General features: G+C 37.5%; 2 protein-coding genes across 2 annotated transcripts; one reads left to right on the forward strand and one right to left on the reverse strand.

Annotated features, from left to right (window-relative positions):
- Positions 1-6: 6 nt before the first annotated feature.
- Positions 7-9,545, forward strand: LOC140153999 (uncharacterized). The gene is made up of 4 exons (XM_072176672.1): positions 7-152; positions 3,804-3,981; positions 6,730-6,874; positions 8,056-9,545. Exons 2-4 carry the CDS (start codon positions 3,826-3,828, stop codon positions 8,223-8,225), a joined length of 471 nt encoding a protein of 156 aa, XP_072032773.1. The 5' UTR covers positions 7-152; positions 3,804-3,825; the 3' UTR covers positions 8,226-9,545.
- On the reverse strand, positions 8,696-17,723 carry LOC140153983 (uncharacterized). The gene is made up of 2 exons (XM_072176671.1): positions 16,828-17,723; positions 8,696-8,889 (listed from the first exon to the last, which is right to left on the reverse strand). Exons 1-2 carry the CDS (start codon positions 17,380-17,382, stop codon positions 8,869-8,871), a joined length of 576 nt encoding a protein of 191 aa, XP_072032772.1. The 5' UTR covers positions 17,383-17,723; the 3' UTR covers positions 8,696-8,868.
- Between the last annotated feature and the right edge of the window lie 8,696 nt (positions 17,724-26,419).

The raw sequence follows: 26,419 nt of genomic DNA on the forward strand, positions 1-26,419 counted from the left end.
CCCGGTTGCGAAAGTGTTTTGTTCTATTCATCATCAAATTGTATAATTTTCATAACATATTTTCGAAGAAATTATAGATAATTAAACCGTCAACAAATTAGTGCTATTACAGGGTTACGAGCCTCTGTAGGCGTGTGTTTAACACAGACAAAGTAAGTTTCTCGGTGTCGGCAAATTCAAAACAATGAATAAAGTCAAGAAAATGGGTGAAATGTAGACATTCGCTTTTCGTATCGCTTTCCTTGTTGAGAAAATTAACGTTCCGTCGTTGTGGAGATAGGACATCCGGGCCCTACTCTGCCATGTTTGGCTGAGTAACGGTACATGAACACGGCCTTTTGTGCCTATGTAAATTAGTCATTGTGTAAAGCTGTGTTTATACTCATGGGTTTAATTGAATCATTGTCGTTTACAACTGCACAAGTTTATGTGTGTAATTTTAGTAAACGTTGACCGACAGGATGTCAAATATAGGCATACGTGTCACTTTTGAAAAACGACAAATCATGCGCATGCTCAGCATGCAAATATGACGGCAATTTAATGCACTGATCATACATGTATGCGATTCAGTTTTCTGCAAAAGCGATTGAGTATAAATGCATCTTTAGAAATGACCAGTGATATACGCGGAAGATCATACTAACTAACATTCCCAATGGACTACCACAACATGCCACCTTCAATGTACAGCTGTAATTTTCTCCCATATATGTTTCACTTACCATTTCTTGTTTTGTCCAAACTTGACCACCACATGGTGAAAAATTGATAGAACCCATTTTCAACATTTATGTTCCTTCAAAAATGATAATTCCATGTCAATATTCTCACCAGCAGCTTCCTAAGTCTCCAACTTTCATGAATTGATCAGAGATGTTATCATAGCATGCTCTGACCTTTATGACAATGTGCTTGGCCAAGCCTCCCAATTGCCATATCAACTCCCAACCACACTCATTGGGAGATGCCTTCTTCCCAAATGCAGAATAGGATGTTTTTTTCCATCTCATTCCTTGCACTGGCTGACCTATTCTTCAATACCATCTAGTGCAGAGAATAAGAACTATGCCTCAATAATGATGATAATATGCACACATGTTCCAGATAATGATGCAATATTGCACACATCATTGCACATGCATGGCATGCTATGTCTTGAAATACCCTCCACTCAAGCATGCAAGCATTAACCAATGAGGAGTTAACATGTTGGCAATTTAGAAAGGGTTGCCATTTCATGCCTTTCTGCACACATTTGGTGCTATGGATTACTGTGCTCTTTTATTGCTTGCACTGCCTTGGGCTGTATTGAGGTGTAATAATTGGAAATCATGATTAGGGGTTATGTTTTGGAGCATATACATTGAACATATACAGCTGAAATTTGACTGTGGATATTTAAACTTTCTTCAACAAAGTGAGTACAAGTTGGGGATCATATTTTTCAGATATGGAATAAGGGTTTTAGTGCATTTTGAAGGTGGTAGGTGTGTGGGAATTCTCATAACTGGTGCAGATATCGTGTTTTGAAATATACACTCTTTGACAGCTCTCTCCGTGGCTGTTTGAATGCCTGGTTATACCATGTACCCATACACTAGTGACTAGGTATGGGTACATGGGACCAGGTATAGACCAGTGATTGTGTGTTCTCAAGTGCGTTTTATCATGTTTATTAGCGACCTGACACTGACACACATTTGTATTGGTTCGATCAAGCATTGAAATGCTTTCAGCTTTTGTACTGGATCGTTCAAGCATGCTCAACAAATTTTATTTGTTATTAATTCTGTTGATGTTTAAATTGGATGAATGAGTCAACCGTATCTTTAATATTTTTAGAGCAAGGGTTGCCTAGCCTTGAATGTGAAGCTCTGTGTTTGACTTGTGCAGTATTATAACCAAAAATGAACAATTTTTGCCAATTATAGTTAAAACAAGTTATAGGGCAGTTTATGCACATTGGCTAACATTCTTATTGAGCTGTTTTAGGTTTGTGTCCACACCCACAGGAGAGGAACACGCAATAGGAGACAGAATTGTGATCCCATAATGCTTAGCTGAAGTTGTTCTGAAAGGTGTTTACTGCATGGAGTTAAGACCAGCGCACTGAATGGTCTATTGTTGTATTGTGTCCGATTTGAGCGCTGACATATTGGAAAATGTTGCCAATCAATATTCATGAGAGTGTACATTCAACGTCCAATTTTCAAAATTGGGTGACTTGTGCTTGGCAGGTGTAAAATACATCTGACTGGGCGTTTTAAATACGTAACGCATAAAGGCATTGACATCATCGAATGGCTGCTTATAGTGCTGTTAGTGTTAGGCCTTTGTGGGGGGGGGCTGTGTTTAGTTTCTATAATAATTATTATAAGGCCTACATTTATTTGTTATTCCTTTCTTTTCCTTTCTCTGTACTTATTCTTTCCTTGCTAAAGTATCACTCCCTTATCTTCTTATCTCCCTTCCCTTCTCCATCCCCTCATACTGTTTGTCCCTCTTTCTCTCTTCCTCCAGCCCCCTCCCATTCTTCATGTCCCCTCCTCCACCTCTTCCTCCCTCATCCCTCCCAAGACCTCTCACAAAAGAGCTGCCCCCCTTCAGTACGCCACTGTTTAAGACATTCTCCTTCTTAAAATAAAATAAAATGTCAATTTGTGAAACAACTTTAATATAGGCCTATACCGGTATACTTAGTATATGTTACATGTAGGCCTATACGTAGCTATTACCATTATACAGTAATAGACATGCAGACATGGCAGCCTTGATATGTAATCATTCATAAAGCGCATTCAATTTATTTAAATGAAGCACCTACAGTCAGTGGGGTGACAACGAACTGCATCAGCGGCTAATGTGTGCCTTTTGAGCTTACGGCTACTCAATTACACCCTTGAGTGGTATAACAACAAAAGGTACTTTTTCGTTATAGTAAGCGCTTTCACGCGACTTTCGTTTGATCACTTATTGACAGTAGTCTGCTAGGTAAAGCGTTAATACACTGTCTGGTCAGCTTACCGATTTAATGGTGGAAGCCCTTTGTCCCAAACAAAAGGTACCTTTCGATGAATAGCTTCTCAGATTTCAAATCGGCACAAGTGTACAATGCGTTACATAATCTATTGCCTCTCCATTCTTAATAGCTCCATGGTTAAGACCAACTAGTGGGTGTGCATCTACTGTACACAGTACACACCTGTCCAAACACTCAAGTAGCAGAAGGATGGCCCACAATAGATTGATTATATTCATGCAGCATGATTAAGGGATTAAAAAGCTGTGAAGTGGGACCATGTGCTTTCTTTGTCCAGTTTGCCATCAAGATTTTGAATGGAAACAGTTTTGGCCCAGAACATGATCATGCCAGTAAATGAATACTTTGTTCTGGGACTGAATATTCGGACTAAAGATCAACATGGAGTTGAAATGTTACACACTGATACATATAAAACCAAAAGAGGGCAAGTGCATTAAATCCTCAATATAAGGGAAACATGTCAAATATTCAAGGAGGGTCGAAATGTATCGCTATCATGGTGCCGGTATACTCACACAGCTACAGGAATACCGGTACCCAGGTCACCTTAAAATATCTGACCCCTTTTTGACTATTAAGAAAAATGAGATCCCTCTTTTCCTCTGTTAAATTTTTTTAGAACCCTTCCATATTCTCTGTGAACACCACACCAAAGAACACTCACTCCTTTTATGGGTAGGAGAATCAGGTTACGGTTTGATTTCCGCAAAGTGTGATCCCTAATGTTTCTGTTTGATATTGATGTTTACATTTCCAGGTAATAAAGATACTGATCAAGAATGAATGCAGCAGGTGCACACCTACACAGACTTACTTACAATCGCCAACTTATTGTAGATGATGTAGATTCCAGACACGTAGTCAATCATCTTATTGCTCAAGGTGTCCTGGATGTGGATGATGATGAGGAGATTAGAGCAGAGAGGACAAGGAAGGTATGATAACCATATAGCCATTGTAGGCTGGTCATATTGCATTAAAATTATGTTGTTGGGGAAACAAAATTCTGATAGCATCATGAGTATTTTTGCTTATCATACATGTACCATCGCATAGTTTCCTGTGTATTCTGTACATTCTAGAAGTATGTCTTACAAGATGCAAGTATTTTTGCACCTTGTACATATGCACCACAACTTTGACACCACACAAGAAGTTATTTCCTTGCTCTACATCCTATAGAGGATTATGCTTCAACATAGAAGTAGAAGTGGGGTATTTTGTATGCCAGTAGTATATATCCTTTGTGAATGGAGCACAACATGCACAATAGGGCATTCACAAAGGACATACTGCTGGATTGTACATGAATATAGACATGTCACTACTTTTTTGAGCCCTTTTTCCTAGTAAAATTGAGTTTTAAAATGTGTCAAATTTTGTTTTATGGTGACCCTATTTAAGCACAAGAGTTAAGTTTGAGGACAATCATTTTGGCATGTTAAAATGCTCTGAATAACTGGAGTAAAACATGGGATATTGATTTTAATGCCAAAAAATGTGTGGTGCTTCAGGTCAAAACTCGTAAACGTCACCATGTTGATCCTGTTGATTATAAACTTGGTAACCACAATTTACTTTCTGTTACTAGTCAAAACGATCTTGGTATCATGGTCACTAATAATTTGAATTGGAAAATGCATATTAATCGTATGATTTGCAAAGCTAACCGTATTTTGGGCTTGATCCGTCACACTTGCAATGAGGTAAAAGACCCCCTTACTCGTAAAATTCTTTATTTGGCTCATGTCAGACCTATTTTGGAATACTGGGTCAGAAATTTGGAATCCATCTACAAAGGGTCTCATTACTGCCATTGAAAGAGTTCAAAGGCGTGCTACCAGATTTATCCTTCAAAGTTCTGCCCCTATGAAGAGCGTCTTACAGAACTCAACCTTTCTAGTCTTGAGGACCGTCGCAAGTTTAAAGATAACATCCTGCTCTTCAAGGGTTTACATGGCATGTCTTTTATCTCATTGCAAGATAGAGTGAATTTCCGTGGCACTGAATCCATTTCTTTAAGATCTTCTGACTCACCTACAATTATCCCAAATAAGTGCAATACCAATATTTTCAAGCAGACATTTTTTAACCGTGTGTACAACTCCTGGAACAACCTCCCTGCTGGCGTTAGGAGCGTTCAAATTTTCAAATATTTCAAATCCGAGATCCTAAATTACTACATCTCAAATTCACCTGTCAGTATCCATAAATAATGTCATCGGGTTTGTTCATAATTCACAATTTGCAAATGTCTCTTCTGTACATGTCCGGAAATGCTTCGGTATGGAGGTCGTAGGCAGGCCTCAGTGGCGTGTCGTGCTGCACAGTGGTACATTCTCAAATTGACGCCACCAACGTCAAGTTCCAGCAGGAATCAGACGAGGAGTGTGAGTGTGATCACTCCATTGGATACGGTGCTACGGTGTGGTGCGGAGCGTCATTGGGGTGTGTAGGGATCTTTGTGCCGAGGTGTTCTTGGATTTGTGCGTGGGAACATTTGCAGATGGTGAACTTATCAGTTTGCCTATCTTGTGCAATTTCACTAATGTTTATTGAATTATCACGATGTCTTTACGCTATATTTGGCAACTCAATTTTAGTATTATATTGTATTTTTAATGTATTTTATAGTGTTTTTTAAATATGCTTATAATTATGTACTGTGTAATTTTAGTTCTTTTATTTTGGTGTGTGTATAAGGGCCCCCATCCAGTGGGCCTGCGTGCCTGTTCGGGGTTGCCCTTTTGCACCACACACCGCATTTTGATATTTTGTGCAATAAAGATATTAAACTAAACTAAACTAAATCATATTGCCATTTACATCTAAAGTTCAAATGTGAAACAAATATGACAACACTGGATAATGAAAGGCAGATAGATGCATACATCAGATGATGTGTGTACACAAGTTGTGATCGTGATCAGTGAATGAGAAGAAATAAGTATGAACATTAGTTTGCAACAGTGATGATGGATGTGTACATGAGATGATGTGTGTATATAAGTTGCTATGGTGACCAATGAATGAGAAGAAACAAGTGATGATAATTTGTTTTAGTGTTAATAATTTTCTGAATATATACAGTATGCTTTGTTAATATTTGATCTGTGAGTTATTCAGATAATTGCTTTACAAGCTTTTATGTTTTATGTTACAAAAAGTGGTCTTGTGTTAGCTGTTAATACTGAAATGGGGTTTTCTTTCTTTCAGATTAAATTCAAGACTTTTTTCTATGTAATGGGGCTGTATTTGGGGATGATATCTTGGTATCCAAGACTGGGTCTAAGTTCAAATTGCTCTCAGTTTTATCATTTACAATTAGGTGTGAGTCTATGTCATGTCTGTATGAAGGTTATGAGTGCAGTCATTTTATGTCTGGCACTGAAACTGTAAAATACCTCTTTCAAAAATATAATAATGACATAGCTCAGTGATGCACATCTGCATTGACATAATGGTTCTTTGGCCCCGGTCAAAGGTGTCAAATTCAGCACGGCCATGTACCCATGTTTGTGTTTTTGTGTGGTCAGCTTGACTCAAGTCAGATGGCTGCAAGATTCAAATCTAATCAAATCTTTGGGCTTTTGACTCAAAGTCAAGTCAGTTGGGCTTTTGACTGCATTTAATTTGAGAGTCCTTAAATAATTTTCATTTATTATGTGTTATATTATATCTAGGATAAAGTGGAGTTATTGATTGAGAAGGTGACAGAAGGTGGACCAGATGCTTACAAACATTTTCGAGAGGCTTTAGGAGACAACTACCAACACATTGTAGTCAAACTAGATGCTACTCCAATGGATGCAGGGAATTACCAAAGAGGTGAGACAATGATACCAAGAAAATTGTGACTTTCATATTTATACTTTTTGTTAATAATATGTTACGGGCTTATGTGACCGTCCATCACAAACCGCTTGTAAAGTCGGCAAATTGTATTTCGAGTTACAGTGCAAAATGTGCATAAAGGTTGTATTTATATGTACCTAATGTTTGTTTCTCATGTTTCTCAATTTAGTCCAGTCAAACACCAATCTTTAATCCTATTGTTGAAGAGGATAATAAGCTTATACTTATGTATAGAATTAGTAAATAGCTTTAGTCTTTGTTTGCTTTGGCTAAATCCTGTTCAAGTGGTGCGTGAACCAACAATTAACAATGAGAGGACATTCCTGAATCTCGTTGACTTGAGGATGATTTGAAGTGACTGCCAATTATGACCATTTGATATTTAAAATATATATATGGAAAAAGAGAAATAATGTAGCACCAAAATAATGTACCCTTTTACTGAAGGAGCAAAGTTTAACAAGCCATAACTCCGCTTCTGGATATCGTTTGAAGTCAAATGATATATCATTGTAAAGCTTATGATATATATTTTCAAGACACGGAAAACAAATTTGACCAGGGGCCGACTTTAAAAGCGTTTTGTCATGGACGGTCACATATATTCATCCTTGTGGAGCATTTCTCTTGAAGTGTATCTAATTTTTCAGGCTTCGAATTTGTTTTGGATACAGCATTTTCAAGGAAAAAGTGGCATGATGGCACAAAAAATAGGCGAGCTTAAAATAATAAATTTTGACAGATGCAGGGAATCAGATTATGTTATTTTCAACTCAAAAAGGTTTTACAGATTTCACAAATTTATTGCAATACCATATAATTCCATTTGCAAGCATATATACTTCTCTAGAAATGAGGGGTTTTTGTTTGACGGAAGGCAGTTTGGAGTTTCAGCAACTATATTACTGATACAGGCAGAATTGTATATTATTGTAAGACCAATCTATTGTAATGTTTTTGTGGAGGGTATCTGCCATCACTTTTGTCTCTCCTTGGTCTCTTTCGTCAAGAAAACCCTCATATAGAGACATGTATGCTTGTAGATGAAATTCTACAGTATTCTATGTCCTGAATTTCGTTTCCTCATCTCATCTCATCTCATTTAATGCTTCACTTCCCCTATTGATGTTGTGTTTCAATTCTCTTATCTACAGGAGATGCCTTTGTGCACAAAGGAAGCAATATAGACATGAAATTTGCAGAAAGAAATAAAGGTGCTACCAAATATGTTGAAGTCAAAGGAGATGGCAACTTTGTTCTTATGGCAGACCATGGAAGTCAGATAAACTTTAATAATGGCAGAAAACCTCAAGATTATATGTGATGCATCAACTCTTGTATATGACAAATCATGGTTAAATTAAGGTGACAGTGACACTGAACTGAGAGGTTCTCAAGTCTGTATTTTGTATGTGTAGGATATGATGCCTATGAGCCCATCACTGATAAACCCAATTTTGGACATGTGTGTATCTTACAAATTTTACAGGCAGCTGAAAAACTATTAAATTTCTTCAAGTCATGTGATTGTTGTTCAAAAAGTTCTGTCTCAGCTTGAAAGAATACAGACTGGGAGAAATCAAGTAAATGTCCAGTGCAAAATGGGCTATTCCAGTTGAAATTTATACACCCCTTATGGAAGGCATGACTTTTATCTCCCCCACAGGAGGGTGTAGATTCCAAATGGAGTCACCCATTCGGGTAACCCCATTTGAAATTCACACTCCCTGTGCGGAAGATAAGGCCATGAGTGGGTTGTATGGATTTCAACTGGAATAGCCCAATACAGATTCCTTGAGACTTCTTCTTTCAGATTTATGGTTTAACATTCACAATACTAGTTTGAATTTGGAGGAAAAGGGAAAAATTATGAAACTGAATATTTGGGGTATCGTATACACTAAAGTCTCAGGAAAAAGTGACCCTGCCTAGCGGTGAAGTTAAAGAATCGGTGGTGGAGGAGATCGTCAAACCGAAGAAGACAGGATCTGGAAGAGGAAGCAGGAAATAAAAAAAATCATTATAAATTTTAGACCATATCAAAAAGAAAAAAAAGGCAAAACATGCTAGTTAGGCATGTAGTCCTTATCTAAGTTTTTCAAAATTTAAAAGAAACCAAAATTGAATGTTTATTAGGCCTTTTTGGAAGTATAATATATATATAAAAAAAAAATTAAAAGGAACCAAAAATTGTGTTTTCTTAGGACTTTTGGAGAAATTGTTCAAACAAAATTTAAATGGAACCCAAAATTGTAGTTTTTCTTTAAAATAAAATAATAAAATTTGTATATCCTCTCCAGATTTAAATTAGACAGATTCAAAAAAATAACAGAGCTAGTTGGGCTTTGGATTTTGTGAAAAAAAGTTAGGCATATTTTTGTACAAATTATTACCAAGCCAATTGGCTTTGGATTCTTCTTCCTTCTTCCTATATATGTGCATACCTCAAATTGAGTATTGTCGCACAGGCTTAACGTGCACAGTTTTTTACCTATGCACGATCCTGGAACCTAGGATTGATTGCAGATATCAGAACCGGGGATGGTCCCCCTTTTCTTTTCGAATTGCTCTAACACTTAACGTGCACAGGGTTTGACTCTTCCTGTACACAGGACCAACGGCTTTACGTGACTTGAATTGGAAATTTTTAACAGAGCTAGTCAGCTCTGGTATTTGAAGAAAATTTGTACAGAGAGATAACCGAGCTAGTAGGCTCCGGTTTTGTATTTCATTTTGGAATTGTAATTGTTAAAAAAAAAAATTAAAAATCACAAGTAAAGTATTCAATAATTGTCATAAAAAAGGTTTTTATAATTAGTGACAGTAGATGTAAAGTAATATGTACTGTGTTCATTCTATTAACCATCCATGCCCCTATAAGCGCCCACTTGTTGTAAAGTCACTGGGTCTTTACAACAAGCAAACTGTGATAAACTTTATTAACTACTAAAATATACACACTGATGATGATGGATGAATGTTTTGGGCCTTTTTTACATATTGTAGGCAAACAATGTAACAAAAGCACCCACCAAAAATGACTTTGTTAAGTGCCCTGCACTGGCGGTTAATGGAAGGAATATGGAACTATTTTTTGGGACGCGGAATTGTGCAGTACCGCGTGCGGTACTGCACACTTCCGTTTACAGTCCCGCATGCGAACTGCACATCCCGACCTGCATTCCCCGCATGCGGGAATGCAGGTCGGGCTGTGCAGTACCGCATGCGGGACTGTAACATTTTGGTGCATTTCCGCTAGGGATGTGCAATATTTTTGTGTTTTTTTTCGCATGGGGATGTGCAATATTTTCGGTGTATTTCCGCGTGGGGAACTGCAATATTTTGGTGCATTTCCGCTAGGGATGTGCAATATTTTTGGTGTTTTTCCGCATGGGGATGTGCAATATTTTTGGTGTATTTCCGCCAGAGATGTGCAATATTTTTGGTGTTTTTCCGCATGGGGATGTGCAATATTTTCGGTGCATTTCCGTTAGGGGATGTGCAATATTTTTGGTGCATTTCCGTTAGGGGATGTGCAATATTTTTGGTGCATTTCCGTTAGGGGAACTGCAACATTTTTGGTGTTTTTCCGCATGGGGATGTGCAATATTTTTGGTGTATTTCCGCCAGGATGTGCAATATTTTGGTGTTTTTCCGCATGGGGATGTGCAATATTTTGGTGTATTTCCTCGTGGGGAACTGCAATATTTTTGGTGCATTTCCGCTAGGGGATGTGCAATATTTTTGGTGTATTTCCGCGTGGGGAACTGCAACATTTTTGGTGCATTTCCGCTCAGGGGATGTGCAATATTTTTGGTGTATTTCGATCATTGATTGTCTAAAACTAATTACTAAAAAAAGTAAAAACACCTAAGAGCCTGACGTATTTTTCACCACGAATGTAGGCCTACTAAATTTTTGTCATACCTATTTTGTTGCATGTCCGCATGCGGAACTGCAAAATATTTGGTGCAGTTCGAATGCGGTATTTTTCGCATGCCAGCGTCTTGAACTGTCAAATATTTGGTGTAGTTCCGCATGCATTTAATGTGAATGTCCGCGTGCGTAATGTAATATATTTGGTGCAGGTCCGCATGCGGGATGTACGGTACATGTTTTTTCGCATGTCCGCATGATGAGGGAATGCAAGACGAGATGCACAGTTCCGGATACGTAGGCCTACAGTATGTTGTACATGTTTTATTTATTGATATTTTTAAAGAAGAAAGTCTTGTTCCAAATTTCTGCATATAGTTTCATTGTTGTAATTAAAAAATAAAGTCTTCTCCAAAGGTCGGCAGAGTCAGGCCTAAAATATGTACACAATTTTATATTAAAATCATTTTCACACGCCTCTTATGATGATTAGTGACTATTATAAATCTACTTGATATTGTTCTATTATAAGAACCCAGCGGACATTCCTCAAGTGGATCAATCATCAATTCACACTGATCTCAAACGATGCATGCGCATCAATAGCAGCGACAAGATCAGAAAACAACTTTTAATGTTTATCACAGCATGACCAAGTCAGTATTGGGCACACAGGTATGTCCCGGGGATGGGGCACTTCAATATGAAATGGATATAGGTGTAGGGCTGACACTTTCGCACTAAGGGGCATCCGGTGAGAGCAAAATGTAAAAAATATGGGGTCATTGGGTGAGAGCATGATTTTTGGCATTCGGTGAGAGCAAAATGTAAAAAATATGGGGTCATTGGGTGAGAACATGACCTTTTTATAAAATGGAATCTTTGGGTGAGAGCCAAAACAGCGCCTTAAAAACCTCGAAAATCTCGTATTTCTAGTTCTAAATGGCTTCAAATTTCATTGTTTGTTTTTTTCAAAATAAGTAACAAAATCAGTGATAAATGAAAGTTGCTGTTCAAATTGAACTTGTAAGGGTCTTTGGGTGACAGATCAAATGGAAAAATAGGGGGTCTTCGGGTGAGGCATGTGTTCGTAAAAAAATATGGGGTCTTTGGGTGACAGCGACGCTGAAAAAAGGGGTCTTAACAGCCCTACATACGCGTCACCTCCAAAGTGGGAGTGCCCACTGCCCCCGGGAGGTCTGTCTGGTCTACCTGAAGAATTTTAAGATTAAAAAAACCTTTTAATTTTTTTTTGTGTGTGTGTGCATAAAATGTATACAATATACTGACGGTCATATTATTATAATCAAGACAATATGGAGGCACGCGGAATATTTGGTACGATTACGCATTGGTTATACTAGTGAAAATTTATTTTCGCATGCCCGCATATCTTGAACTACAAAATATTTGGTGCAGTTCATCGCATGCGTAACAGCCGCTTTTAATACCTGGTAAATATATACATTTCATCATGCTAAATACAATTATTAGTTGATTATATAATAGTATATACATTTCATCATGCTAAATTAAATTATTATCCTCCGTAAATTGATAATCGATCCACTTGAGAAATTCCCGTTGGAACTTTAATAGAAAGTGGTCACAACGTCAAGTTGAATATATAATAGTCATCATTAAAGAGGCGTGTGAAATTGATTTTAATAAAATTAATTTCATACAATAACTATTAGCTAGGTTTCTATGCTATGCCGACCTTTCGGACAAGACTTTTCAAGACTCTCTTTTAAATACAAATAATGAAACGGAAAGTAAAACGATAGTGGGCCTAGGCCTAATATTGAATTAATATTCATATCTACATGCGAATATGCGGATACATGCGACGATCATTGATTGTCTAAAATTCCATGATCTTGATCCTATTTTTATCGATATACATCGATCACTTATCGGATTAAGTATTGGACACAATAGATGAAGTATTTGATTGACAAAGTTGGGCAGCTTCTAACATGAATAAAATGCACACAATGTCAAGTTTATTACAATGGTCACTAAATAGATTCATCACAATAGCCACTTATCATTAAGCTTAATGCGATAATATTTTTAATATAATAAAATACTATAGACTTTAAAGTTTATAACACTTTCTTTTAATTACAGCAAATGAAGCAAAACTCACAATAGGCTAATAGGAGGTAATAGTCAAAGTAAAACGATAGTAATATTAAAGAAATTTATATATGCATGTGATAATATTTTCTACGCCAGCAGGGCCTACAAATAAAAAACAAAACAAATAAAACCAAAACAAACAACAACAACTACAACAACAAAAACCTTTTTTCGCCGCAAGACACGCTGAACTGTAGGGCATACAACTCGCCTTGCATTCCCTCCCGGATTCTCTCATGAGGACATGCGAAAAAACATGTTCACCCATCATGCAGGGCTGCACGAAATATAATTGCATTTCCGCACGCGGACATTCGAACAAAAACCGTTCATTATGCGGAACTACACCAAAAATGTTGCAGTACCCCATGCGGAAAGACACCACAAATATTGCAGTTCCCCATGCGGAAAATACACCAAAATATTGCACATCCCCTAACGGAAATGCACCAAAAATATTGCAGTTCCCCATGCGGAAAAACACCAAAAATATTGCACATCCCCATGCGGATAAACACCAAAAATATTGCACATCCCCTAACGGAAATGCACCAAAAATATTGCAGTTCCCCATGCGGAAAAAACCCCAAAATATTGCACATACCCTAACGGAAATGCACCAAAATATTGCACATCCCCTAACGGAAATGCACCAAAAATATTGCAGTTCCCCATGCGGAAAAATCCAAAAATATTGCACATCCCTAACGGAAATGCACCAAAAATATTGCACATCCCCATGCGGATAAACACCAAAAATATTGCACATCCCCAAAATATTGCAGTTCCCCATGCGGGACTGCACATCCCGACCTGCATCATCAAGATGCGGTACTGCACATCCCGACCTGCATCACCGCATGCGGAATGCACGCCGGGATGTGCAGTCCCGTATGCGAAGTGCGTGACGGAAGGTGCAGTTCATGCATGCGGACTGTGAGCGAAGTGTGCAGTACAAGACGCGGTACTGCGCGAGATAACAGTCGCTTTCAATACCTGGAATATGTGTATGTTATTGAATGCAACATATCTTGGCATAATTATAATGAGGTCTCAGTTACTGAACAATTCAGATTTTTGAATCTCAGTTTCAGTTCTACCAGTTCAATCTACCAGTTATTGATCAGGAAACCCCAAGTAAAAAATTTTGGAGCTAGCAAACTGATGGCATATGGTAACTGAAAAGATCAGATGTGAACATCTCAATTGTACACAAACTTATACAAATCAGAGTTTTATGTATAAATGTGATATGCACAATGGGCAAATGGACTACGGAGAAGTCTTCCTTTTAAGAAATTTTAAAACTTTATTTTCACTTTAATTTTTCAAGTAACAAAGACAAATATGTATAAGTATACATTTTTGGAAAGGAAATGATTAAAGGAATTCAACGGTATCTTTGACATTTGGAATAAAATAACCATTTTTTAAAAACATCCAACATATGCTTACACTTCTCAATGATAAAAATTGCATATTAAATAAATTAAATAAATGTCGGTGATTTAACACACGCTACACCTAAGTACCAGCACACTTCAACAATTATATTATTGTTCTAGAGTCAAAAATCTGGTTACTACTTTCTGAAATTTGGTTTATTTTTCCAAATATGGACCAAAAAAGGTCTAAATTTGTATATTTTCAACTGTTTTACAATTTTGGAATATCTTTGGCCGTAAAACTAATTTGAAAACCTAGTTAACAAAAATGAAAGAGTAGTAACTAGACATTTGTTCCTAGATTAATAATATGTAATTTCATTATTTGGAAATGTAAGCATAGCATAATTAGTTATAATGGACCGAAAATGTTGACCTTTATGTGTAGCCTGAAAGGAGGAGATTATATAATCACTTTTCTGGCTGCATGTATGGATCGATGTGGGCTCTATGTATGGGTGGCTCTATGTATGTAATGAGATGATTGGTTTGTCGCCAGCTCTGAGAGCACTTTTTCTGGCACCACTGTATTGTATTTTGCAGATATCTAATAAAAATATATGAATATGTACATGTATGTGATAAATTTTCTGAAAGTTTTGGTTAAAGTTTTGATTATGTGATTAAATGCTCTCAGGTGAATAGATAAAATCATGTTGCAACCAAACTTGGGTCATAGCTGCACTATGGGTATACATTAACAAGCAGCCAATACCTGTACTCTTTAGCTCTGATTTAAGACCTCATTTGTTGAAATTGGTTGAGAATAAAAGAAACGGTGGTCTAAAACCTAAGGCCAAAAAAAAAAAAGGTTCGGTCTCAAAGCTTGCGCGTGTTTGTAAAATCCCACGATTTGACAAAAAACAAATGCGGAAATTTTTTTATTTCAAAAAAATCTTTTTTAGTTTTTTCCAGAAAAATCGGCGAAAATCAGACTTTTTTCTCAAAATACCATGAAAAAAAGTCGGGAATAAAAAAATAAAAAAATTGCATTTCGCATTTGTTTTTAAATTTCTCATGAGCTTTGAGACAAACCTTTTTTTTTTGGCCTAATAAAGAAATGAAATCAAAAGTTGCGCTTTTGTGTTCTAAGCAATGAACGCATGACGCTATTTTTAACATGTTAATCAATGGAAGCACAGCGATGGTTTTCTTGTTCGTGAACGCTTTGTGTGCAAATCAATAGGGTGTGCAATGGAGCAAACTGCAACTTTTAAGTTGGCATCTTCCTTGGGTTTTTGGATCGTCATATCTTTATTTCTTGAACAATTTCAACAAATGAGGTCTTAAATTCGACCTAAAAGATGCAGCTATTGGCTGCTGGTTCCAATTATGACATATCTGTCTTTGTTTAGGATATACAAGGTGAACATAACTGGTACCTTAATTTTTTGGCTTACTGTATACATGTATTGGTGGTATCAAAGATCACATACAGGTCAAAGCTCAATTTGAGGTCAACTCACTCAACTGGTAAAACAGCCTAAAAATGACAAGTCTGGTCTCCTGGGAACAGTTCAAATCCAATTGCAACCATTATTATGTTTTGATGAATCCAAGTGTGTGAAAATATTGGATCCAAAACATAATAATGATAAAATTGGATGCTTTACGCCCAATATTTATTGGTCTTGCTATGAGTTTTAAAATATTGGACTCGACTACGCCTCGTCCAATATTTTTAAACTCATAGCTCGACCAATAAATATGGGCTCAATCAATCCAATTTTATATCATTATGTTTTACGTCTTGTCCAATATTTTAAAACTCCTAGCTCGACCAATAAATTTGTGTATTGGGTTCAAACCATCTAATTTTATTTCAAACTTGAGCCATAGCTGCACTATGGGAACTTTCATGTATTGGTGGTGTTCAAGGTCACACACTGAGGTCAAAGGTCATTTGAGGTCAACATGTAAAAAAGGCTGAAAATGAAAAAAAAAATTCTTTGGATGACCTATTTGGGACCACCGTCCCTTGTTTTTTACTTCTTTTACCAGAAGTAATCGCAAAAGCAGGTGGTGGCGAAGCAGGTGAGACTCATGGTTCGAGAACGATCTTTTCAATGTTATAATTACATAATAATATGTTTAAAACTACACACATTGTACTTCTAAATTAGTGCAAATACTGATTGCCAGCATTGTGACTGTGTTGATTTCTTTTTATTGAAATATTTTGATAAGACTTTTGTCAGTATCAACCACAAACAATTCCTGTTCATCCGCAGACAGTGCAATACCATATGGATGGTTTTCCATTGTAGTGATACAGTCTAGATACTTGTATTCTCCACCTGTACACATATATCTAAACACAGCCTCAGGTTTACCCATGTTGCTAACAAACAATTCCCCTTGATTACTGCAGCACACATACACAGGCTCCCAATATTCTGAATATTGAATTCCAGGAGGGCGTTGTATGATGCTAGCATTATGACCTGATTGATCCATTACCTGCAGGGTATTGTCATCAAATGATATGATAAGCTTATCATCTGGCGTACAGGTTAGGTTGTATGGCGAAGATGTTGTTTCATACTTTGATATCAGAGTCCCATCAGGCTGATGAATGGACACAGTCTTGTGACCATCCCAACCTAATGCTACTATGATTCTACCTGTTGAATCTACAGCAACTGAGGTAGGTCTGGATGGCTTATTATCGATATTATGTGTGGGAGTAGTACTGACTAGGACACCTTGACTGTCATATATGTAGAATTCATTAATACCATGCTCAGAAGGTATGATGTATTTGTTGCTGGGACTAATAGCAATGTCAAGTATACTAGAAGGAGAGCCTTGGATGACATGTTTGACATCGCCATTCCTAGAGAACACAGTCACAGGTGACCAGTCACTGGTTAAGGCAATATCCCCATTAGGATGAGTAGTAATACCTGATGGCTCCTCAACGTGTGGGGTAGTTTTGATTTGTCCACATTCTTTCCACTTTTTACCAGTGCTGGGCTGGGTGTGAGGCGGTGTACTTGGCACAGATTGGGCCATTGGATATAAAATCGGATGAAACTTGGATCTTGCCGCTACTGATCATGACAAATGTTTTGCTGTAGCTGATGGTAAGGGGTTTGTTGTAGAGTCTGTATCTTTGTATCTGTAGGCCTATCTCAGTCAAAATTCTGCTTTACTTGCTGTATTTGTTGGATTATTGCAGTTGTGAACTTCTCTTCTGCATTTCCGACTCTTCTGGTGAGGTTTTCCAAGGAGTTGCTCAGTTGCTTTGATGCTTCCTTCAGCCAGATGCATTAATGGTCTTGATAACAGTCACAATTCTCACAGAAATATATCAATTTTTTACCATGCTTGTCATCACAGAGGTCAGCGGTAGATTTCTTCTGTGGTATGAGGAGAAGAAGAAGGAATAAGAAAAAAGGAAGAGGAAAAGGGAAAAGAAGAAGACAGGTGGAAGAGGCGAAGATAATAATAATAATAATATAAGGGTACATGTGTTATGATTTTTGTTTTTGGAAAATGTTGTAATGAATCCCCAGGATTTAATCTTGGGTATATATTGTATTTTTTGTGTCTGTTTGCAGTAGCAATAACTGTGGTACAGAAATCTGCAGATGTTCCCACAAGGCAACTAAACTTTCTTAGTATGATTAAAATACCAAGAAGAAGATCAGAACAAAAGTAACAACAAACCTATTGTTTAAATAAAATGTCCAGCAGAGACCGAGAATGAAATGACCATGGAAAATGCAATAGTTGTCTCAATGGCAAAATGCACACACAAAATAACATTGGACTATACTACTGATACTAGCTGCCCCTGCAAATACTACATACCTATTCTCAGTGCTTTATCTACAGTGTCTTGCAAATTAGTCACAAGAAAATGAATAGGAAAACCTTATAGGTTAAATACCACTAATTATGTATTACACGGGTTTCAATGGGAAAATGCCTAATTTCGGGTGGAATTTTCTCATATTCAGAACTCTCACAGTTCAATGCCACCAATATCAGGTGAAACTATATGATTTAGATGCCAAATGATCAAAAATTCAACATAGGTTGACCTGAGACTTTTCTTGTTTTAACGCACTGAACCGTAAACACCTTAAAATGACAGTGCGCCCTCGAAGCTGAAAGTTACAATATGATAAGGCGACTATTTACTAAAAACCGAAGCTGTGCGTATGAATTTTGGTACTATTACATCAAAAATGTCATATAATGAGAGAAAATAGATCTTTTTACAATACTATTATCATCACTGCAGCATTTTACCCAGTGTTCCAAACACCGTTCACAACAGAATGGATGGAACTCTAGGATCACTGAAAGGCTGAGAAAAGACTGCACACTAAAGAAAATGGCTGTTTATTGTTGATTCCTAGAATACTGGCTTCGCCATATTGCCCTAGGGAAAGCTAGCACTGTACAATAAACAATATTATGATAAAAACTTGCTGATCAAAGTCAGTGTTAACACTTACTGCACAGGTAACACATGGCCGGGTTAGCAGGTCAAGGCCTGTCTTCAACAATCAAAGGTACCACACAACCTTTTGCAGTCAGTTTTGATCACCATTATCATGCAGCCTGCATGTCACCTTAAGTGCAAAGACTACTAATGCAATGATATTTACATAATAAATGGTATAGGAACACATCATTTTGGGTCATGGAGGTAATTTGGCTGAATAAAGAGTCAAAGGAAATATGACATTCTTTAAAATTAAAAGAGAAAGTTAAAGAAATTTGTTAGTTTAAGGAATCGTCTATTTCATGGTTTTCATATAAATGTCAGTTGACAGAAAATCCTTAGAAATAATGCACTTTAGTTTCAGTTGTGAATATGACCACTGGAATCATAGGTGCTGATTGTGCAAGATTTATCAGCCATGATGTTTTATGGAGGTCACACTAGTTTGTTTGGATGTTTGATAGATTTCCGTGACATTAAATCAATTCTCAAAGCAAATTTGCTGTTGGTATACAAGTACATGTATATCATCAGTTGATAGCTACCGGGTACTTCATCAATACAAGTATCAGCAGTAGATAGCTACTTTTTCAATTCCAGTATCAGCAGTAGTTAGCTACTCCATCAATACTAGTATCAGCAGTATAGATAGCTATTTCATCAATACAAGTATCATCAGTAGATGGCTACTGTGATGTGCCCTGAGTAATTTGATTTAATTTAATTATTTAACTTTGTTTACAAGCTGAAAGTATTTCATGAGATGGGAAACCCCTTGTATTTTGGAATTCCCCAAATTATTGTAAACAAAGTCAGATCTATGTTTGGAACTTGGAAAGCCCCAGTTCATTGTTGCACCATCAGGAAAACCCCCAGGAAGTGATGTAATGTGAATGTATAATTAATCTTGGGAAATCCCAAGATTGCAGCAATGTTGTGAAAATGTGATTGAAGTAATGGTTTATTAATAGATGATGGGTTTTTTTGCATGAGTACTGATATAAAAAGCTGGAGGTTTTGTTGGGACTTTACAGAATGCCATGGGAGATTGAGATATTCCACATGTGTGTGATGGTCTTCGTGCTTCAAAAAAGAAGTACATTTTAACCAGTTTATATAGCCAATAATTGAGCTAATTTTAATACAGCAACGAAGAAGACAGCGAGCACACAAAAGTGCTCTTCCTCATCAAAGGATTAAAAGTTCTTCTGTCAAATTGCTGGAGTTTGCTGGGTTTGTGAAGGCCACGCATCTGTCAAAAAACAGCGGAGCTGTGTTAAAGAAACCTGTTCCCTGGAAAAAGAGTGATTGGTGAAAGAAACACCATTTTTGGAGAAAGCAGCGCAAGGAGATATATTTGTGAAGAAAGCAGCGCAAGGAGATATATTTGTGGAGATAACAGCAAAAGGAGATTGGAGAAAGCATCATCATTTTCGTACGAGGATTTTATACGCAAGGATTTATAAGCGCAAGTGTACACTGGACTTCGCAGGACAAGCGAATAAGGATATATTACATCAGTCGTCCAGAACATTGCAAGAACTCTAGGATCACCAACAAGAAGACAGCTGGTTAAGTAGTCATAGAGTAAAACTGTCATTGTGTGATTTTATTGTATATGCGATATTGTTATCATATGTACCAATCATACTCTGTTTTCAATTAAAGACTTAGATTTTGTTAGCTTAAATAAACAGTGTATTTGTGTTGTGCATTCGTGTGAGTTCGGGTAAAAGGTGATTTTGGCCTTGAGTCGTACGACTCGTAACAAAATTGGGGGCTCGTCCGGGAAATACACTGTAAAAAAGTTAACATTAATTTACTAAAGTCTTGAACGTGAAAGTACAGTATGGCAGAGTTTAAAGCAGAAGAGTTTCTTGAAACTATAAATTGGGAGAAGTTTGATGAGTTGAAGAAGCCTGATTTATTAGCATTTGCCAAACATTATAACTTGAAAGTAAAGCAAGCTACAAGAAAGCAAATAATCAAAAATGCATTGATTGATGTTTTGGTCGGGGAGGACATTTTTGATGAATCCTATTTGGCAGAGAAACTTGACGTAGAAACTGAAATTGGTGGGGACTCAGCATTTAAATTGAAAGAGTTGGAAATTCAATTAGAACTGAGGAAAATGGAAATGGACCAAAAGAAAATAGAAATGGACCAAAAAGAAAAACTGGAAATGATCAAGTTAGAGAATGAAAATAAAGAAAAACAAGAAAGGCTAGACATTGAAAACAAAAACTAGCAATGGAAGACAAAGCTCGCCAAGACAAGATGGCGCTTGAACACCAAAAGTTGGAACTTGAAGAAAAGGAAAAACAAACAAAGCTGCAAATAGAAGCACATTTGAAAGAAAAAGAAATTGAGGAAAAGTACAAGTTTGAACAAGAGAAGTTGGCAAAGCTAGGTGACAAATACTCATCAAGTTTCTCCTCAAAGTCAGGGTTTGATGTTACAAAGTATGTAAAGCTTGTGCCTAAATTCAAAGAAAAAGAAGTTGACGAGTATTTTCAACATTTTGAAAAGGTAGCTACAAATTTGAAATGGCCTCCAGAGCATTGGACCCTACTGTTACAAAGTAGTTTTGTGGGGAAGGCCAGGAAACTTACTCAGCTCTACCAATAGAGAAGTGTAATAATTATGAAGAAGTCAAACAGGCAGTCCTTAAGGCCTATGAACTGGTGCCTGAAGCATACAGACAAAAGTTCAGAGATTCAAGAAAGCAAGCAGATCAAACCCATGTAGAATTTGCTAGAGTAAAAGAACAAATGTTTGACAGGTGGCTTGGGTCAAAAGAAGTCAAAGATGATTTCGCCAACTTAAGCAATTAGTTCTTATAGAAGAGTTCAAGAAATGTGTCCACGCTGACATTAAAACCCATTTGGATGAAAGCGCTAGCAAAATTAAGACACTAAACGAGGCGGCGACAATGGCGGACGACTATGGCTTAACTCACAAATTGAATGGGAGTAGATTTGGTCATAACAGAAGTTATTCAAACAGATTCAGCCATAATCAACCTAGAACAAATCAGGGTGGCACACAAGAAGTGAAACCTCAGTCTAATTCACAGCATAGTGCTGGTGGTAGAGGGACCCCAGGGAGTTCAGGTAACAGAGCAAAATTTGGGACTGAATTTAAAGCCAAAGTAACTTGTACTCATTGTAAGAGACCAGGGCATACGATGACCCAGTGTTATTTCTTAAAAGGCAGACAAGACGCACAAAAACAGCAGCAAACTGCTAGTAATACTGTAGGATGTGCAGTGTCACTTGAGTCAAAGAAACGAGTCAGTCAAATCAAGAAACAAGAATTCCCACAAAGGGAGGTGACACAGACAAGGTGTGTGAGGAATTTGAACCTTTGTGTTAGAGGGAGTAGTATCACTAGGTGATAATGGTAGTCCAAAGCCCATTAAGATTGTGCGAGATACGTGTTGTGCACGGTCTATGATTCTGGAAGGAACTTTGCCCTTTAATGAGGATAGTTCAGTTGGTGATGCTTTGATCCAGGGTATTGGGATGGAAATACTTAATGTACCTCTCCACAAAATTAACTTGACATCTGACTTAGTTTCTGGTCCTGTAACCATAGGAGTTAGACATGAATTGCCAGTCAAGGGAGTGTCCATGTTGCTAGGAAATGATCTGGCAGGGGGGGAAGGTTTTTCCTGACCCAATAGTCACAGATAAGCCCTGTATACAGGATGATAATAGTGAGGAAGAGGAGATATTTCCTGCATGTGCAGTGACACGGGCAATGAGTAAGAAGGCCTCATTAGAAACAATTGAGGACAACCAAATTGACGACTTAGGCTACAATTTGGAAGACACATTTGTGTCAAAGTTGAATGAGAAAGAAGATAAACTTCCTTCTCCTGGGGATAAAAATACCCCTAAAGATGATGACACAGCCTCTGAGCATGAACAAATTGGGGAAACCATGAAAGACCCATTAAGTCATGACAAGCTGATTCTGGAGCAACAAAATGACCCAGAACTCAAAGAGATCAATCAAAGGGCATTGACCCTAGAAGAAGCAGAACAAAATTCTGTCTGTTTTACAAACAAGATGGTGTGCTAATGAGAAAATGGCGGCCACCTGATGTACCTGCCGATGAAGAGTGGAAGGTAGTGCACCAAATTGTGGTACCAAAAGTATACCACACTGAAGTAATTAACATAGCACATGACAGTCCAATGGCAGGGCATTTGGGTGTTAAGAAAACTCATGAAAGAATTCTGAGACATTTCTGGTGGCCCACTCTCAGAAAAGATGTTTCTGAATATTGCAAAACATGTCACATATGCCAAGTAGTAGGGAAGCCAAATCAGAAAATACCTCCTGCTCCATTAAAGCCAATTCCAGCCTTTGATGAACCATTTAGTAGGGTTATTATTGATTGTGTAGGCCCCCTACCAAAGACTAAGTCAGGTAATCAATACCTTCTGACAATTATGTGCGCGTCAACACGCTTTCCTGAAGCCATACCCTTGAGAAATATTAAAGCAGTGACAATAGTGAAAGCTTTAACCAAGTTCTTCACATTTGTGGGGCTCCCCAAGTCCATCCAGTCAGATCAAGGATCAAACTTTACTTCTGGAGTATTTCAGCAGGTCATGTATCAATTAGGTATAGAACAGTATACCTCAAGTGCATACCATCCAGAATCACAAGGTGCACTAGAAAGGTTCCACCAAACATTGAAAAACATGATCAGGACATATTGTTTGGAATTTCAGAGGGACTGGGATGAGGGAGTACACTTGTTGTTGTTTGCTGCTAGGGAAGCTGTTCAGGAAACTTTAGGATTTAGTCCTTTTGAGTTAGTGTTTGGACACACAGTGCGCGGGCCCTTAAAGTTGTTGAAAGAAAAGTGGCTCAATGAGAAATCAGATATCAATTTATTGGATTATGTCTCCAATTTTAAGCATAGGCTTAACAGAGCAACTGATATCGCCAAGGAAAACTTGAAACAGGGTCAGGCCAAAATGAAGCAATGGTATGATAAACATGCCAAAGAGAGAGTGTTCAAACCAGGTGACAAAGTTCTAGTACTGTTTCCAATTCCAGGACACCCATTACAAGCCAGATATCATGGCCCATGTGAGGTAGAGTCAAAAGTGGGTGAAGTAGATTATATTATCAAGACTCCTGGGAGACGCAAGAGCAGGCAGTTATGCCACATAAATATGCTCAAAGAGTATGTTGAAAGAAGTGACAGTGGCATTCCAAAACCTGTGTGTACAGTAAAACATGCTGATAATGTAGACAAACATGCCAATGTAGACAAAATCGCCAATGTAGACAAGAGTAAAGATGACAATTCTGATGTCACATTTGACCAGGATAAAGAGCTAGAGCACAAAGAGTATAATGTAAAATTGAACAATTCTGATGTGCTCACTAATTTGGACTCAAAGTTAGGTCATCTTTCTCAAGATCAACAAAGTCAAATTGCAAATTTGATTCACAAATTTGACAATATATTTCCTGATACGCCAAGTAGAACAAATGCTGCATTTCATGATGTAGATGTTGGTGATACAAAACCAATCAAGCAGCATCCTTACAGAGTCAATCCATTGAAAATGGAACATCTCAAAAATGAGATTAATTATATGCTAGACAATGATATCATAGAACCAAGTAGTAGTGAGTGGAGTTCACCATGTATACTTGTTCCCAAGCCTGATGGTTCATACCGATTGGTCGCAGACATGAGAGCTGCAAATGTTCATTCAAAGACAGACTCGCACCCAATTCCAAGAATTGATGATTGCATAGACAAAATTGGGAATGCAAAATTTGTTAGCAAATTTGATCTTTTGAAAGGGTACTGGCAGGTTCCACTCACAGACCGTGCCAAAGAGATTTCTGCTTTTGTACACCATTTGGTCTTTACCAATACAAAGTTATGCCATTTGGGTTGAAACATGCCCCAGCAACATTTCAGAGAATGGTGAACCAAATTGTGGCAGACATAGAGGGATGTGAAGCGTATGTAGATGATTTGATTGTTTACAGTCAAACTTGGGAACAACACATGGAACAACTCCATCAATTGTTTAAGAAGCTGTCAGAAGTACAATTGACAGTCAATCTGGTAAAAAGTGAGTTTTGCCATGCCACAGTCACATACTTGGGATATGTTGTAGGTCAAGGTCAGGTAAAACCTATCAAAGCCAAAGTTGAAGCAATTGAGCAATACCCCACACCTGTAAATAAGAAGGCACTCATGAGATTTCTAGGAATGGTTGGCTATTATAGAAAGTTCTGTCCAAACTTTTCAGAGATAGCAAGTCCTTTGACTGATTTGTTGAAGAAAGATGCAAAATTCATTAGGTCAGAACAGTGTGAAAATGCTTTTCACAAAGTCAAATCAATACTCATGAGTTCACCAGTACTTACTGCACCTGATTTTCAGAAGCAGTTCAAGTTGACTGTTGATGCCAGTGACATAGGCTGTGGAGGTGTTGTGATGCAAGAGGGTGAAGATCAAATAGATCACCCCATTTGTTACTTTTCAAGGAAATTCAACAAGCACCAGAGAAATTACTCCACAATTGAGAAGGAGTGCCTAGCATTGCTATTAGCATTGCTACATTTTGATGTGTATTTGGGTACCACAGTATACCCTGTGCTTGTTTTCACAGATCACAATCCCTCACCTTCATCAACAGGATGAAGAACAAAAACCAAAGACTGGTGAGGTGGAGTTTGACCTTACAAGAGTACAATCTGGACATCAAACATATTAAGGGAAAAGACAATGTAATGGCTGATGCCCTGTCCAGAATTGCATAAAAAGGGCTGATAAACAAAAATTCCTTTAAAAAGGGAACTTGTGTGACAAGTAGTCACTGTGTATGATGAGTTAACTACTCAAAGTTGATAATATGTTGAAGTTGATGTAAAAGAAGAAAGCATTTAAGAAAGTTTTCATTACATTCGAACTTTCTTCTTTTAAGGGGAGGTGTGATGTGCCCTGAGTAATTTGATTTAATTTAATTATTTAACTTTGTTTACAAGCTGAAAGTATTTCATGAGATGGGAAACCCCTTGTATTTTGGAATTCCCCAAATTATTGTAAACAAAGTCAGATCTATGTTTGGAACTTGGAAAGCCCCAGTTCATTGTTGCACCATCAGGAAAACCCCCCAGGAAGTGATGTAATGTGAATGTGTATAATTAATCTTGGGAAATCCCAAGATTGCAGCAATGTTGTGAAAATGTGATTGAAGTAATGGTTTATTAATAGATGATGGGTTTTTTGCATGAGTACTGATATAAAAAGCTGGAGGTTTTGTTGGGACTTTACAGAATGCCATGGGAGATTGAGATATTCCACATGTGTGTGATGGTCTTCGTGCTTCAAAAAAGAAGTACATTTTAACCAGTTTATATAGCCAATAATTGAGCTAATTTTAATACAGCAACGAAGAAGACAGCGAGCACACAAAAGTGCTCTTCCTCATCAAAGGATTAAAAGTTCTTCTGTCAAATTGCTGGAGTTTGCTGGGTTTGTGAAGGCCACGCATCTGTCAAAAACAGCGGAGCTGTGTTCAAGAAACCTGTTCCCTGGAAAAA

Source organism: Amphiura filiformis, chromosome 1 (assembly GCF_039555335.1).
Source record: "Amphiura filiformis chromosome 1, Afil_fr2py, whole genome shotgun sequence".
NCBI classification, from domain to species: domain Eukaryota; kingdom Metazoa; phylum Echinodermata; class Ophiuroidea; order Amphilepidida; family Amphiuridae; genus Amphiura; species Amphiura filiformis.